A 12,682-nucleotide genomic window follows, 5' to 3' on the forward strand; every position below is an offset into this window, starting at 1 on the left:
ATGCAAAACGCCATAGACGAGCTAACGAATAATATTGGCGTTGTTATTAGCGTGATAAATAAATGCTATTTGCGCACGATAGCTCGTGTTGTCCTCCAGTGATTCCCATGAATGAAACGTGATGGACAAATGACCTTTTTTGAGAAATGGTGACTTACAAGTTTGATTTATGAATGTTATTACTTTCACCATGGCAACCATTGCATGAAATATGTTTTTTTTTTCTTTATCTCGTCAATGGCCCGAAGGAAAACGGGAGCCATTAGCCTCCCGCAGCCGAAAGTCGACTGCTGTTGTGACGCGTCGCCTTAGGCGGGAGACGACCTTTGATGTGACCCGGATGAAATCCTGACAGCTCGCCGCGAGAGCGAGATCATCTGTGATCCTTTACTTTTTTTTTTCTTTCAGATTGGATCTCCTCACATAATTAAAAAAAAAAAAAATGGCTTGAGGTTTGAATCATGCTAATGACACTTTAATCCATGACATCTCACTGTTTAAAATGTATTAACGGGGCTTACACTGCCATCTAGTGGGGAAGTCTGGTCTTGCAGCGGAAAGGAAGCTTCAATGCTGGTAGAGCAGAAATACTGTCAGCTAAATGTTGAGTGGGATTTGTTAAAATAGGACAGTCTGTCTATGGAGTTCATTGAGGACCACGTCGCTGCTCGAACCCTCGGACATGCCGCTGTCTGCAAACACTGAACCTGTGGAGACAAAAGCATAACAAATTTAATGCGTATCCTGGGGTACTTAACAAACATAAAACTGACATTAGCTATGGCTAACAATGTACATATACACACATAAAAAAACACTAATGTAAGATACAACTGTAAGCTGTTGTTAGCACGTTGTTAGCACTTTAACAATGACATCAGACAGGAAGCACTTTGCATGACCCCCAAACTTGACTTCGGTTATCTTAAATGCTCAAAATAATCCAAAAATAAATTATATTTCACGTTACTAAATTACTTCTGGAATAAATGAATTTCATAAGTAGAAGTATTGTTGTACATGAGATTTTCTCAGGATTTCTGAAGAAATTCGCAATTTGATGTTTTTTAATGCCCTGACAGGAACAGTACTTTTTTCTTTTCAAATGAAGAGCACATTAATTGGAACATTATTGTTAAATAGTGTTACTCCTTTGAAAGAAAAAAAAAAAACGGTTAAGTACGACTCTTCTACTGTGTGTACGTACTGCTACTGTTGGTGCCACTGCTGGCGACCGAGGAGCTCCGAGAAGCCAGCTGGCGAGCGGAGACGCCCGACGTCGTCACGGAAATGTTCCGGTTCTGCCGAGCGGCCGTCCGGCTCCATTCTGCGAAAAAGTTGTGCATTCATTTCCTGTTTTCATTTCCTTTTTGGAATTCGTAATATTTCGAATCACCTGAGTTTTCAGCCAGTCGGAGATGCCCGCAACACAGGAACGTTCTCCACTGCCTGCGGACGTTCTCCTTGAAGGCACAGTGGAACACAAAGACAAAAAAACCTGCAGAAGGAATGCACATCAATCAGATGAATGTAAAAAAAAATAAAAAAAATAATAAAAAGTTCTTTTCTAATTAAGAGCAAATTAAGTGGAACATGAGGCAAGTAAATTGGGTTTTAATCAATCAAATACGGATGGCACAGGACTTTTTTATGCTTGTGTCATCTCTGTGTAATTACATTAAAATGAGTTGAGAAATGTAATTTAGGCAAAAGTAGTGCTTTACTGCCATCTCTGTGGTATCTTTGAGCCAGGGAACTATGTTGAGGTGGGTGAGGAGTTTCACACAGACAAAGAGAGCATTTTGTTTTTCCTCACCATTCCTCTGGCACTTTTGTGCCAAGGAACTATGTTGAGGTGCGTGAGAAGGTTCATTTCGACAAACGTAGTGCTTTGGCAGAATTCGTGCCAAGGATCTATGTTGAAGTCTGTGAGGAGCTTCATTTCGACAAACGTAGTGCTTTGGTGCCATTCCTGTGGTGTATTTGTGCCAAAGAACTATGTTGAAGTGAGTGAGGAAATGCGTTTGGACAAAAGTGTGCTTTGGCATCATCATGTGGAATCCATTGGCAACTGTAAAGCTTTTGGGGTTTATCACAGATTTTCAGTATTGCTGCCAGTGTTTATTTGTACTTTTTGCCACGAAATACATTCACTGCCACTGACGGCTATCGACGTCAAAGATCCACTTTTAATGTACTGACCTTGCAGAGAGTTGAAAAAGGAGAAGAGGTAGACGAAGGGCAAGTGGAGCGGCCCCCAGGCAAAGAGCGCGAAACCCCAGGCCAGGCCGAGCAGCGCCACGAGGCCGGCCACGCTGCGCAGGTCGGCCGCCACGCCCCGATGCGGCGACTGGTTGTGCGGGTTCTGCTTTTTGATGCGCGACAGCTGCGCCATGACCACGGCGAAGACCAGCAGGCACGAGGCGAACACCAGCAGGAAGTAGACCACTACGCCGGCGTAAAACGCCACGTCGCTGCGCAGCCAGCAGCTGCAAAACGAAAAGGCCATGAACTACAAATATGAAAGGGATGTAAAAATTGAACTGACTCGTTGCGGAGACAACTAATCTTCCTGAATCTCAAAGTCCGTAAACCACCCCGCTTTAGGAAGGAATAAAAAGCCAGAGGAGACAAAAACTTCTCTTTTTGATAAAAGACATGTTGACTCAGTTTGTGTTTTTGTCTGTAGTCTCGCTTATTGTTAACATTGACGCTTACCCAAAACGGGTACAATTATTACTCACAAGTCCCCATCCGTGCCATCCGTGTACCGTCCATATGTAACCAGACCGTAATTGTCTTTGTCCACCGAGATCACCAAAACCACTACGACAACAGGAACCCCTGCCAGAAATTAAAAACAATAATCATCAAAACATTTTTGGCCTTGCAACAAAACGTAAACCGTCTCCGAATTCCTGACCCCAGCCAACGAGCGAGAACTTGAGCATGTATCTGCTGAGGTACGGCGTGAACACCCGCACGATGCTCAGGTACATGTGCAGGGCCTCCAGCCCCGCCCACGAGAAGGACGTGAGCAGGAAGTAGTGCAGGAAGAAGGCGGTGCTGATGCAAAGCCCCGGAGCCGGGTACTGCGCCAGCCATCCGTCCAGTAGATACACCAGGTTGAGGAGGAGCAGGGAAAAGCAGAGCTGCACCAGAATCTTGGCCGGAATGTCACGCAGCAACTTCCTGCACGGACGGAGGGACGATATTAACAATAAATTCATGGATAAAATAGTAGGAATGCCTGACGCGTGAGCCTTACTCAAACGAAAGGTACGTCAACAAGGTGGCGGCCAGAAAAACCGCCGAAACACCGCAGCCGATATAAGTGATAAAGGTGAGAATTCGAGCCTGCCGGGGGTCATTGATCCCGCCTCTGGACAGATCCTGTTTGAGGACGCAGAACACACAGAAGACACAGAAGACCATGGTATAACATTTTTGTTCTTCCTTGTGACCATCGGATTTTGAAACTAGACTAGGAAGAACTTGACACATAAGTCCGGTTTTAACAGAAAGACCGCTTCGTTTTAGGTTCGCTTACTTCCTGTATTAGTCATAAGAATCTTCTGGGCTGCTTTGTTGTTAGACTTGTGTTTATTCGAAGCTTTCAAATATAAAGAACCACCAAAGATCTTTTGTTTTAGCACACTATTTAAATTCTGAAAATTCCCCAACAACCAGAAAAAAGGAAACCGTACCGAACGAAAGATGAAGATAATACGCTTGTCGGAGGTATCGGAATTCCGGAATTCAAACCTCAGACTGTGTCGATGAGTGAACTCAGTTGAATGCGATTCCGACTTGGAAAATAACCACAACGCGTCTCGAAGATTTGACAGCTAAATGGGCCAATTACTGTCCATCAGGAGCTATGGCAAAAGAATCGAGCCTGACGGAAAAAATGGTCTCTTGGACATGGTGTGTCTGTTCCATTTGGTTGATTCAAAATATAATCCTTGATGTTGTTCCAAAAATAAGAGAGCAAGCACTGACCAGCAGTATAGCGAAGGAAGTGAGATGGTTGCAGGTGCACGTGGTTCCCCACGGCGTAGCGGACACCACGGAGCAGCCGGCTGAGCTCCAACCACCGGCGCCGTCTGAAAACCATACCATCATTTCAACGACGGCGCCGGCTAGTACCCGGTCGTTGTTTTGTCGTACGAACGAGCTCACCGTTCGCGGCGAAGTCCCAGAAGGTACAAACAGCCTCGTGGTTAGCCTGCCGCGATCGGTTAGCAAGTTAGCTAACAATTAAGGTCGGGCATGTTCGGTGGTACTGTTCCTGCGTACTCACGTGTATGGGTTGGCTGTTTCGAATCGTGAAGCGAATGTTGTCCGTCAGGTTGCTAACAGAAATGTTGCTTATGCTGGACGCTAGCACCGGACTAACCACGGTCTGGTTGTTCAAAGTTTTGTCCTGGAAAAAATGTGTATACGCATCTAAATTGTTGATCGCTAAAATTCATGACGGGTCCACCGTATTCCAGTTGACGATTATAAACGTCCATGGCGGTGAATGAAATAAAGAGTGCAGGACAGGAAGCACCTGGAACAGGATGGGTTTAGCGTAGAATGTGAACTGGACCCTGTCGACTTGCTTCCGCTCGTCACTACTCAAGGTCTCTGTGATGGAAGACGGCAGGTACACAGAAGCCATGGTGGCGTCCCTCTTCCTGGTCCCGTTACCGTCACGGCTCATCTGCACAAAACACAAAACTAAAAACCAAGAAAGGTTTTGTTGGTAGTCTCATAAATGATCTCGCTACCTGAACATTGTCAGTGTTGAAGATGTTGACGGACATCTCTGGGAAGTCATTTCCATCCACTTTCCTGACGGCCAGAACAAGCGAATCGGACGAGAGGACCGCAGGGGGGTCACTTATCAGAAGTTTGAGACCCAAGTCCTCCACCACTCCGATGATCCTGAAAAACACCCGAGCAGAGATCAGGAATCAGACTCAAGAGAGACCTGAAAGACTTGTTTGGGGGAGAATCGTAACTCGACTTTGACTCGTCCACCGAAGACTCGAGATTTGACTCAGACTCTTCACTTGGGACTCGTGAACATTAAAGGTCTCTATAGTGTGGTTTGCCTCCATTTTCTCTACCAAAAAAACTGGGTAAAGTAGACAAAACATTGACTGATGTATACGTGACAGTTTAGAATTTTAATCAATATGACAGAATGTGACATGGCATTCTTAGTTGACTTTAAGTAAGGTACTTAGACTTCATTTGGACTCGTGGTGATCAGGGACTTTAGACTTGGAGCTGGAAGCTAAGGATTCCGACTTGACTCAGACAAGTGGTCAGGGACTTGAGATTTTACTTGGACTTGTAGCGCAAAGTCTTGGATGAGAATTAACTTGGACTTGACCTTTAGGACTAGGGTCCAGGAATACCTGTTGGAGGAGGCGGCGAGGGCCAGAGGGTCGCCCTCCATCAGGTTGCTCACAATGCCGATGACTTTCGTGGCCAAGGCTTGCGACACAGTGGGAGAATCCAGAAGCTTCTCCAGCTGCGACACCAACTGCGCCACCTGTGAAATCCAACAAAGATACGAAATCCTGCTGAGGAGCACATCGAACTTGACCAGATGATACAAACAGGAAAAGGGTCCATGAAGTAATTTTTATTCAAACGGACGATTTCACCTGTGTAGAGTTGAACCGAGACACATCCCAGGTTTTTTCCAGAAGTTTGTCTGCTTGCTCCTCCAGGTTCTTCTTCGAGCCCGAAGACACGGTAGAAGTCATTCCGATACCTTGAAGAGAATAACTGGTGTTTAGAGATGGCGTTTCTTTGTTAAAAGACCCCTGCTCTGGACCATCAAGATCTGGCCTAAACAAAACCAGGTTAAAGTCTTGCAATCTTACCAGGAAAGGAAGACTCCGGACCAGCGTGGTAACTTTGAAGCGTTTCCATCGTGGTCGTGGTCATTGTGGTATAAGTGCTTGCTAGAGGTTCGCGAGAAACTCCATCCGTTGTTCTTAAATCCACTCGGGCTTCGGGATAATCGCGAGTAGATACTGTAGACGTGTTGTGATTGTTGCTGGTTACGTAGTCGGTCGCTTCGGCCGTGGCGTCGGTGGTGCGGTCGGTTACGTTGTTGGAGGGGGTGGGATCGTAGGAACCGGGATGTTTGTTTTCATAGGTAGTGTTTGTGTTTTGATATGCGGCGCCGTTGTCTGTCGAGACGTGCTTTGTGTAACTGTAGACAGCGGTTGCAGAATGGTTGGCGGTTATGTTACCTAGTTGCGTGACACTAGGGTTTTTGGTTGTAAACGTTGTGCTACTCCGAGGTGTGCTGTTGTGTAGATTTACAGGGATGTTGGCGGAGGTTTTACTGTTCTTTGTTTGATTTTCACTGGGTGTAAATTCTTTGTAGTGTGTTGTAAAATTGTGGGCTGATTGAGAGGACGGTGTAGTCCTATTGTCATATGGCGTGTCTTTGATTACCGGTATGATCGGACTTACTGTACTTACATTGAAATCTGGTATGTCAGTCGTTGTTGTGTTGGTTGCTGCGATGTGCGCTGTGTTGTTAGCTGTTGTTAGGTTGTATAGTGTGGTGTCTTTGATGTGGGGTGTCATCGTACTTACTGTAGTCACATTGAAGTCTGTTATGTCAGTCGGTGTTGTGTTGATTGCTGTGATGTGCGCTGTGTTGCTAGCTGTTGTTAGGTTGTATAGTGAGGTGTCTTTGATGTGGGGTGTTATCGGACTCACTGTGGTCACACTGAGGTCTTTTGTGTCAGTGAGTGCTGGTGTGACGTTGTACACCGTTGGGTCTTTTGTAAATCCTTTGTGTGATGTTGTGTTGTCAAGCGACGTAGGTGAAGATGTAGTTAGATTATATATTGGTGTGTCTTTGATGATGGGTGTGTTAGCTGATGGTAACATTCTGTCAGTTGTGTTAATGTACATTGTTATGTTATTTGAAAGAAGTGATAATACTTGCGGTGTAGTTACATTTTGGATTGAGGTTGCGAAAGGTGATGTTAGGTTGTATAGTGGTGTGTCTTTGATGAGAGGTGTTAGTGCACTTACTGTAGTTACATTATACTCAAGTGTGTTGTTACCAAGTGGTAATACAAAGTCAGGCACTGGTGTTGAGGAAGGCGTACTATGGTTGTGTAGTGATGTGTCTTTGATGAATGGTGTTATCGTTACATTGTAGGCAAGAGTGTTGTTAACAAGTGGTTGTAAAAAGTCAGTTGTTGCATTGTACACCTTTGTTTCAGTTGTCAGAGGTTTGTACTGTGTTGTAACATCTGAGCCTGGTGTTGGGGAAAGTGTAGTATGGTTGTGTAGTGATGTGTCTTTGATGAGGTGTGTTATTGCACCTACTGTAGTTACATTGTGGGCACGTGTGTTGTTAGCACGTGGTAATAAAAAAACAGATGTTACGTTGTACACCTTTGTTTCGGTTGTCAAAGTTTTGATGTGTGTAGTTACATCAGAGCCTGATGTTGAGGAAGGTGTGGTAAGGTTGTATAGTGATGAGTCTTTGAGGGGAGGTGTTATTGCACCAATGGTAGTTACTTTGTCGGCAAGAGTGTTGTTAGCATGTGGTAGTAAAACGATCGACGTTACGTTGTACACTTTTGTTTCAGTTGTCAAAGCTTTGTAATGTGTAGTTACATCGGAGTCTGGTGTTGAGGAAAGTGTAGTGAAGTTGTGTAGTGACGTGTCTTTGATGAGGGGTGTGATTGCGCTTACTGTACTTACATTGTACTCGTGTGTGTTGTTAGCAGACGGGAGTAAAAAGTTTGTTGTTTTGTACCCCATCGTGTCATTTAAAAGATGTGTCAAACTATTGTGTGTTACAGTGTAGTCAGATGTGGTAAATTCGGATTGCCGGGTGTCTTTGATTTCAGGTGTAATTTCATTTAATGTAGTTGTGTTGTAGTCAAACGAATTGTTAGCAGACAGTAGAAAAATGTGGGTAATGTTGTCAATTGTATCGTTTGGAAGTTGTGTAAATCCTTTGTAGTACGTAGTTGCAGTGTTAAACGATTTAGAGGACGTCGTCGTTAGGTTGTACTGTGACGTGTCTTTGATGACAGGTGTGATTTCACCTACTGTAGATACGTTGTTCTCAAGTGTATTAGCAGGTGGAAGTAACGACTCGGTTGTCGTGTGGTTTGATTTGTCTGAGCCTTCCTGAGGTGTCTGGGTGCTACTTGAGACCTGATAGGTCTGGTTGTGGTCAGAGGGCGGGGCTAAAGTTGAAGGCGGCGATGTGACTTTGCTGGTGGTTGTGGAGTCACTGGTGGAGATGAAGGAGGAGCCGATGATATCCAACGTTGACAGGTTTTCGATAATTGCGTCAGGAGGTGGCTTGGTCGAGCGGAGTGAAGTTTTTTCCATGCTGCCACTAGGTGCTGCTGTAACTACCGGATGTTCGCTTTGATTGAGACCCACAGTAGATGTCGAAACTAAAAGTGATAAGTTTAAAAAAAAAGAGGTGAGGTGATTGTTAGTAGAAAGGATGAGAGGTTATGGTTATGGACTAGGTTTGTGAGTTTCAGATTAGAATTTAGGGTGATTGTTTTGTAGCTCGAATGGTATTGTTTAGTGCATACCAGGTGGAGGGGAGGAGGAGAGTCCAAATTCAGGTCCTTGTGCTGAAAACATCGCAGATGTTTGTTAACATTTCAGCAATTCTTTGCCCCAAATTATGAACACTAAGAACAGTAGCGATATCCACCACACTGGAGGTCGTCATCCGTCTGTCGAGCCCTGGGACTGGTCACGCCCCAGTAGCGAGAGTTCCAGCCGACCACGGCGCCGTCCTCGCAGGCGCCGCGTTGGTCCAGGTCGGCCCACATGCGGAACATGTAGACCTCCACGTGGCCGGTCACCGCCGCGTGCGGCCACTGCCGAGGGCGACAACCCAGCCACAGGGACCCCGAGGGCGGGATGGCTTGGGCGACGACCGTCCGCTTGGCCACCAGACGCCCATTGAGCTGAAACCCAAGGGTCGCGCATTACACCGACCTCACCTTATCACGTCCCTGCAGCGGTCTTCTCATTACCTCCAAGCTGAACGAGTTTCCGTGGACATCTCTCCTCAAGCACACCCTGTGCCACCGACGGAGGGACAGACTGACGGGGAAGCGGTGCCGAACCCCCAGTAGCCACCCGTACACCGCCCCCTCGTTCCCCTCCAGTCCCAGCTCGGGCCTGGGTGTGTAGAACGTGCTGTAGGAGAAGGCTACCCAGGCTCCGGGGGACACCACTTTTACGTCCAGGCACACGCTCATCTGGAACAGTAGAGGCATGGACGTGCTTTCCTGCAGGGTCCAGTGGTCCTTGCAGCCGTTCAGCACCGCCTTGGTGTCCCCCAGGAAGTAACCAAACGCTTTAATGAAAGACGTCCGTTTAGTTTTTGCTACGGGGGCAACTCAGTTGGGTTTTCGAAAACAAGGGTCCCGTCAAAGAGGTTCTGATGCTCTTGCTCAAGTTAGTGTCCAAGTTACATACATTATTAAGATGGTTCCTGATGCAAGGTGGCACCAGGGAACTATTTTTATGTTAGACACATTTTTTCTCCAACGGTCAGTGGGTTGAGGTCAATCGTTCCGTACCCCAAGCGTCCCTGACTCGGTGGATTGTAACGTTGAAAATTCCCGGGCCAAAATTTGGACGCTGTACTACATAAACAGTAATCAGTCTCCAAAAGTAGTTAGAAGAAAATACTTCAACAAAGAAAAACTATCTGTGCTTCTTTTTGAGAACTGCATCTTGGTTAGATTTGAGTTTTTGCAACGGTAGCACCAGTTCTTCATGTTTCATTCACTTACTCCAAGAAGAACTAGATCCGATTTATGAAACTTGGGGTTCTCAAAGAAACAAACCCAGCGTAGAAGATCTGAGCACCAGAACCAGATTTGGTGAAAACGGGACGTACGTACCTCGGATTGGACCATCTCCCAAAAAGTAAAGCCAGAGGAAAACGTATGCGCACCGACCACTCTTCCACCTGTGGAAATGCGGACAAAAGTAATGGGACACACCTAGTTGTCAGTATGAACTTTGGGGAAGCCCCCAAATCAAGGTCCATAAATGCAGACGTTGAACCCCTGGGCATCACAGGACCTTTGCATACCAACTTCCCGATGGTGTATTCCGACACGTTTTGACTTCCCTTCTTGTGGACTTCCCTAGAATTGATTTGACTCATTGTGAACAGAGGACAACACTTCTTTGCCCGTCTTTGCGATAACATCTCCAGTGTCTTCACACTTTTAGCACCCAAGGACCGTCGCACCTCAGGGCAGGGTTGCTCCCCGAGCGCATTCATATTTCCATCACCGGCAGCCTTTTGTCTGCCACTTCTTTGTCCAGACGCAGTGGAGCTTCTCGCTTCACACTCTGCATATCGCATGTCAAACTCTCATAGGCTCATATTTACGCAATGTCACGCTAGGTTCGCTATCAACCGGGATGTATTTACCTGATTTGGATTACACCTTGGTACATAATTTAACCACTTTAAACTTATGGAGAGCATTAGAGGAACATTGAAAGAAAATAAAGAAAAAAGCTTCACCTGATAATTTTTGTGCTTTTTGGGTCCATGTTGCATCCGTCCTAGGTCGGGAGACTGGTCCCATCGCGCAAACGTCTCGCCATTTTCGTTTTTTCTTCTTCTTCTGTGGTGTGCGTCAGGTTGCTTTGGGTAGTTCTCTTCAAAAACAACAAGTGCGTCTCACTCACTCTGCAGCGGTGAGTTTGAGTGCTCGGGAAATGACAGATCTGACAAGGACACGCCCACTACACGGAGGAGGGGTGAGGATGTCTATCCGGAACCAATGTGGTTTATTGCTACACCGGGCCGTCTTGTCCATCCTTCGTCTGTCCAGCCAAAACTTCTCGAAGGCTTTCACTGGAGCATCATCGTTCATCTGTAAAAAAAAGTCCAAGAAATCTGTGCAGGTCGTCAAGGACTGGAGTTCCACACCTATGGCTTGCAAGGACCAGGATTGAAAACCTCAGAGTTTTGGTTTCAAGACCACTTTCAAACAGTGTTAAAACAGCATTTCAAGACTAAAGTAGGGTTTCCAGTTATGCTCTAAAGCATAGGTGTCAAACTCCAGTCCTTGAGGGCTGGTATCCTGCACGTTTTCAATGTTTCTCTCTCAAACACACCTCATTCAAACCATTAGGATCATTTTCATGCTCCTGCAGAGCTGCTGATGAGAGAATCATTTGATTGGGGTGTGTTGGAGAGAGAAACATCCAAAACATGCAGTATACCGACCCTCGAAGACTGGAGTTTGGTACCTATGCTTGAGACTTTAATCTGAAACCCAAACTTACTTTGAAAGTGGGACCTATAACCTGGTCTTGAAACTGGTCCTTTCCATCTTGATTCTTGTCCACAGGTGTCACAAACTTCAGTCCTTGAGGACCGGTATCCCGCAGGTTTTCAATGTTTCTGCTAGAAATGATTTGGATTATTATCAAGCTCTTGCAGAGCTTGCTTCTAAGTTAATCATTTGAATCAAGTGTGTTGGAGAGAGAAACAACCAAAACATGCAGGATACTGACCCTCAAAGACTGAAATTTGACACCGGTACCAATGTTTGAAAGTGGGAACTTGAAACCTTAACCAAGAGGTTTTCACTCCTAATCCCCTTGGACCATGGGTGTCAAACTCGAGTCCTCGCAGGTTGATATACTGCATGTTTTCAATGTTCCTCTCCTCAACACCTGATTCGAATAATTAGCAAGATTTACAGTAGCCTGAAAATTACCCGAATCATTTGAATGAAATGTGAGAAAAACATGCAGGATACAAAGCCATGAAGCCTGGAATTCGACACCCACGCGTGAGACCATAACCTGAACTCTACCTCAGTCTTGATTCCCTATTTTGAAACTTGTACCTCCAGCACCCACGATTAAACGATTCGCTCATCAGCAATATTTGCAGAAGCTTGAAAATGATCTTAATCATTTGAATCAGGCGTGTTGGAGAGAGAAACATTCAATCCCCGCAGGACATGTGGAAGACTGGAGTTTGCAATTTCCAGAACTTCTGCAGATCTCTCGGTGCATCCATCACCGCATACCTTCTATCCTTCCTTCAATATGATCTGTGCACCATCTGAGTCCCCCACTTGACCTTCCGTTCACCCGTCCGTCTTGCCATTCCTCCAGCCGCCGCATGCTACCGGAGGGCAACAGCTGGTGCTGCAGGATGCAGGTCCAGACGGTTCCTGGACAGAGTATTAGGCTTTATTTGATCCGTCTCACTATGCGCATGTGTGTGTGCGCCAAAACACAACAAAGTGGAATTGTAGCTCTGTGTAAAGTTTGTTGACAAAAGAGAAACGCTGTGCCTTAGGCTCAATTGTGAAATGAGAACTGTTCCCAAAAATCCACCAGACGGGAACGTTCAAACACACACAAACACACATGCAGGTGTGGCTTTGAATTTGAGGAACGGTATGTTGAGATGTGTAAAGGGACGCAGACAAAAAGATCCTGAAGGGTTTTTGTAGTGTGTCGCGTGACCACAAGGGGGCGGTGAAAGCCACCCAAAGTGGCTCAGGTGTCAAGCAAAGCGGAAACAAAATCAGATTATTACACAAAGGCAACATGCCCATGTGACAAAACAAACACCCCCCCCCCCCCCAAAAAAAAAAAAACAATACAAAAA

General features: G+C 45.8%; 1 protein-coding gene across 1 annotated transcript; it reads right to left on the reverse strand.

Annotated features, from left to right (window-relative positions):
* Window positions 1-459: 459 nt before the first annotated feature.
* Window positions 460-12,209, reverse strand: adgrg2a (adhesion G protein-coupled receptor G2a). Its single transcript, XM_088402508.1, has 21 exons — window positions 12,093-12,209; window positions 10,568-10,922; window positions 9,930-9,997; window positions 9,051-9,376; window positions 8,723-8,981; window positions 8,598-8,639; window positions 5,886-8,450; window positions 5,664-5,773; window positions 5,412-5,548; window positions 4,776-4,932; window positions 4,556-4,708; window positions 4,304-4,426; window positions 4,183-4,228; window positions 4,003-4,106; window positions 3,269-3,393; window positions 2,924-3,192; window positions 2,745-2,844; window positions 2,203-2,489; window positions 1,397-1,498; window positions 1,208-1,327; window positions 460-707 (listed from the first exon to the last, which is right to left on the reverse strand). The coding sequence occupies exons 2-21, from the start codon at window positions 10,594-10,596 to the stop codon at window positions 619-621; spliced, it is 5,211 nt and encodes a 1,736-aa protein (XP_088258634.1). The 5' UTR covers window positions 10,597-10,922; window positions 12,093-12,209; the 3' UTR covers window positions 460-618.
* Window positions 12,210-12,682: the final 473 nt, after the last annotated feature.

The sequence above is a fragment of the Hippichthys cyanospilos genome, chromosome 19, assembly GCF_059441005.1.
Source record: "Hippichthys cyanospilos isolate Australia breed blue-spotted pipefish chromosome 19, RoL_Hcya_1.0, whole genome shotgun sequence".
NCBI lineage: Eukaryota > Metazoa > Chordata > Actinopteri > Syngnathiformes > Syngnathidae > Hippichthys > Hippichthys cyanospilos.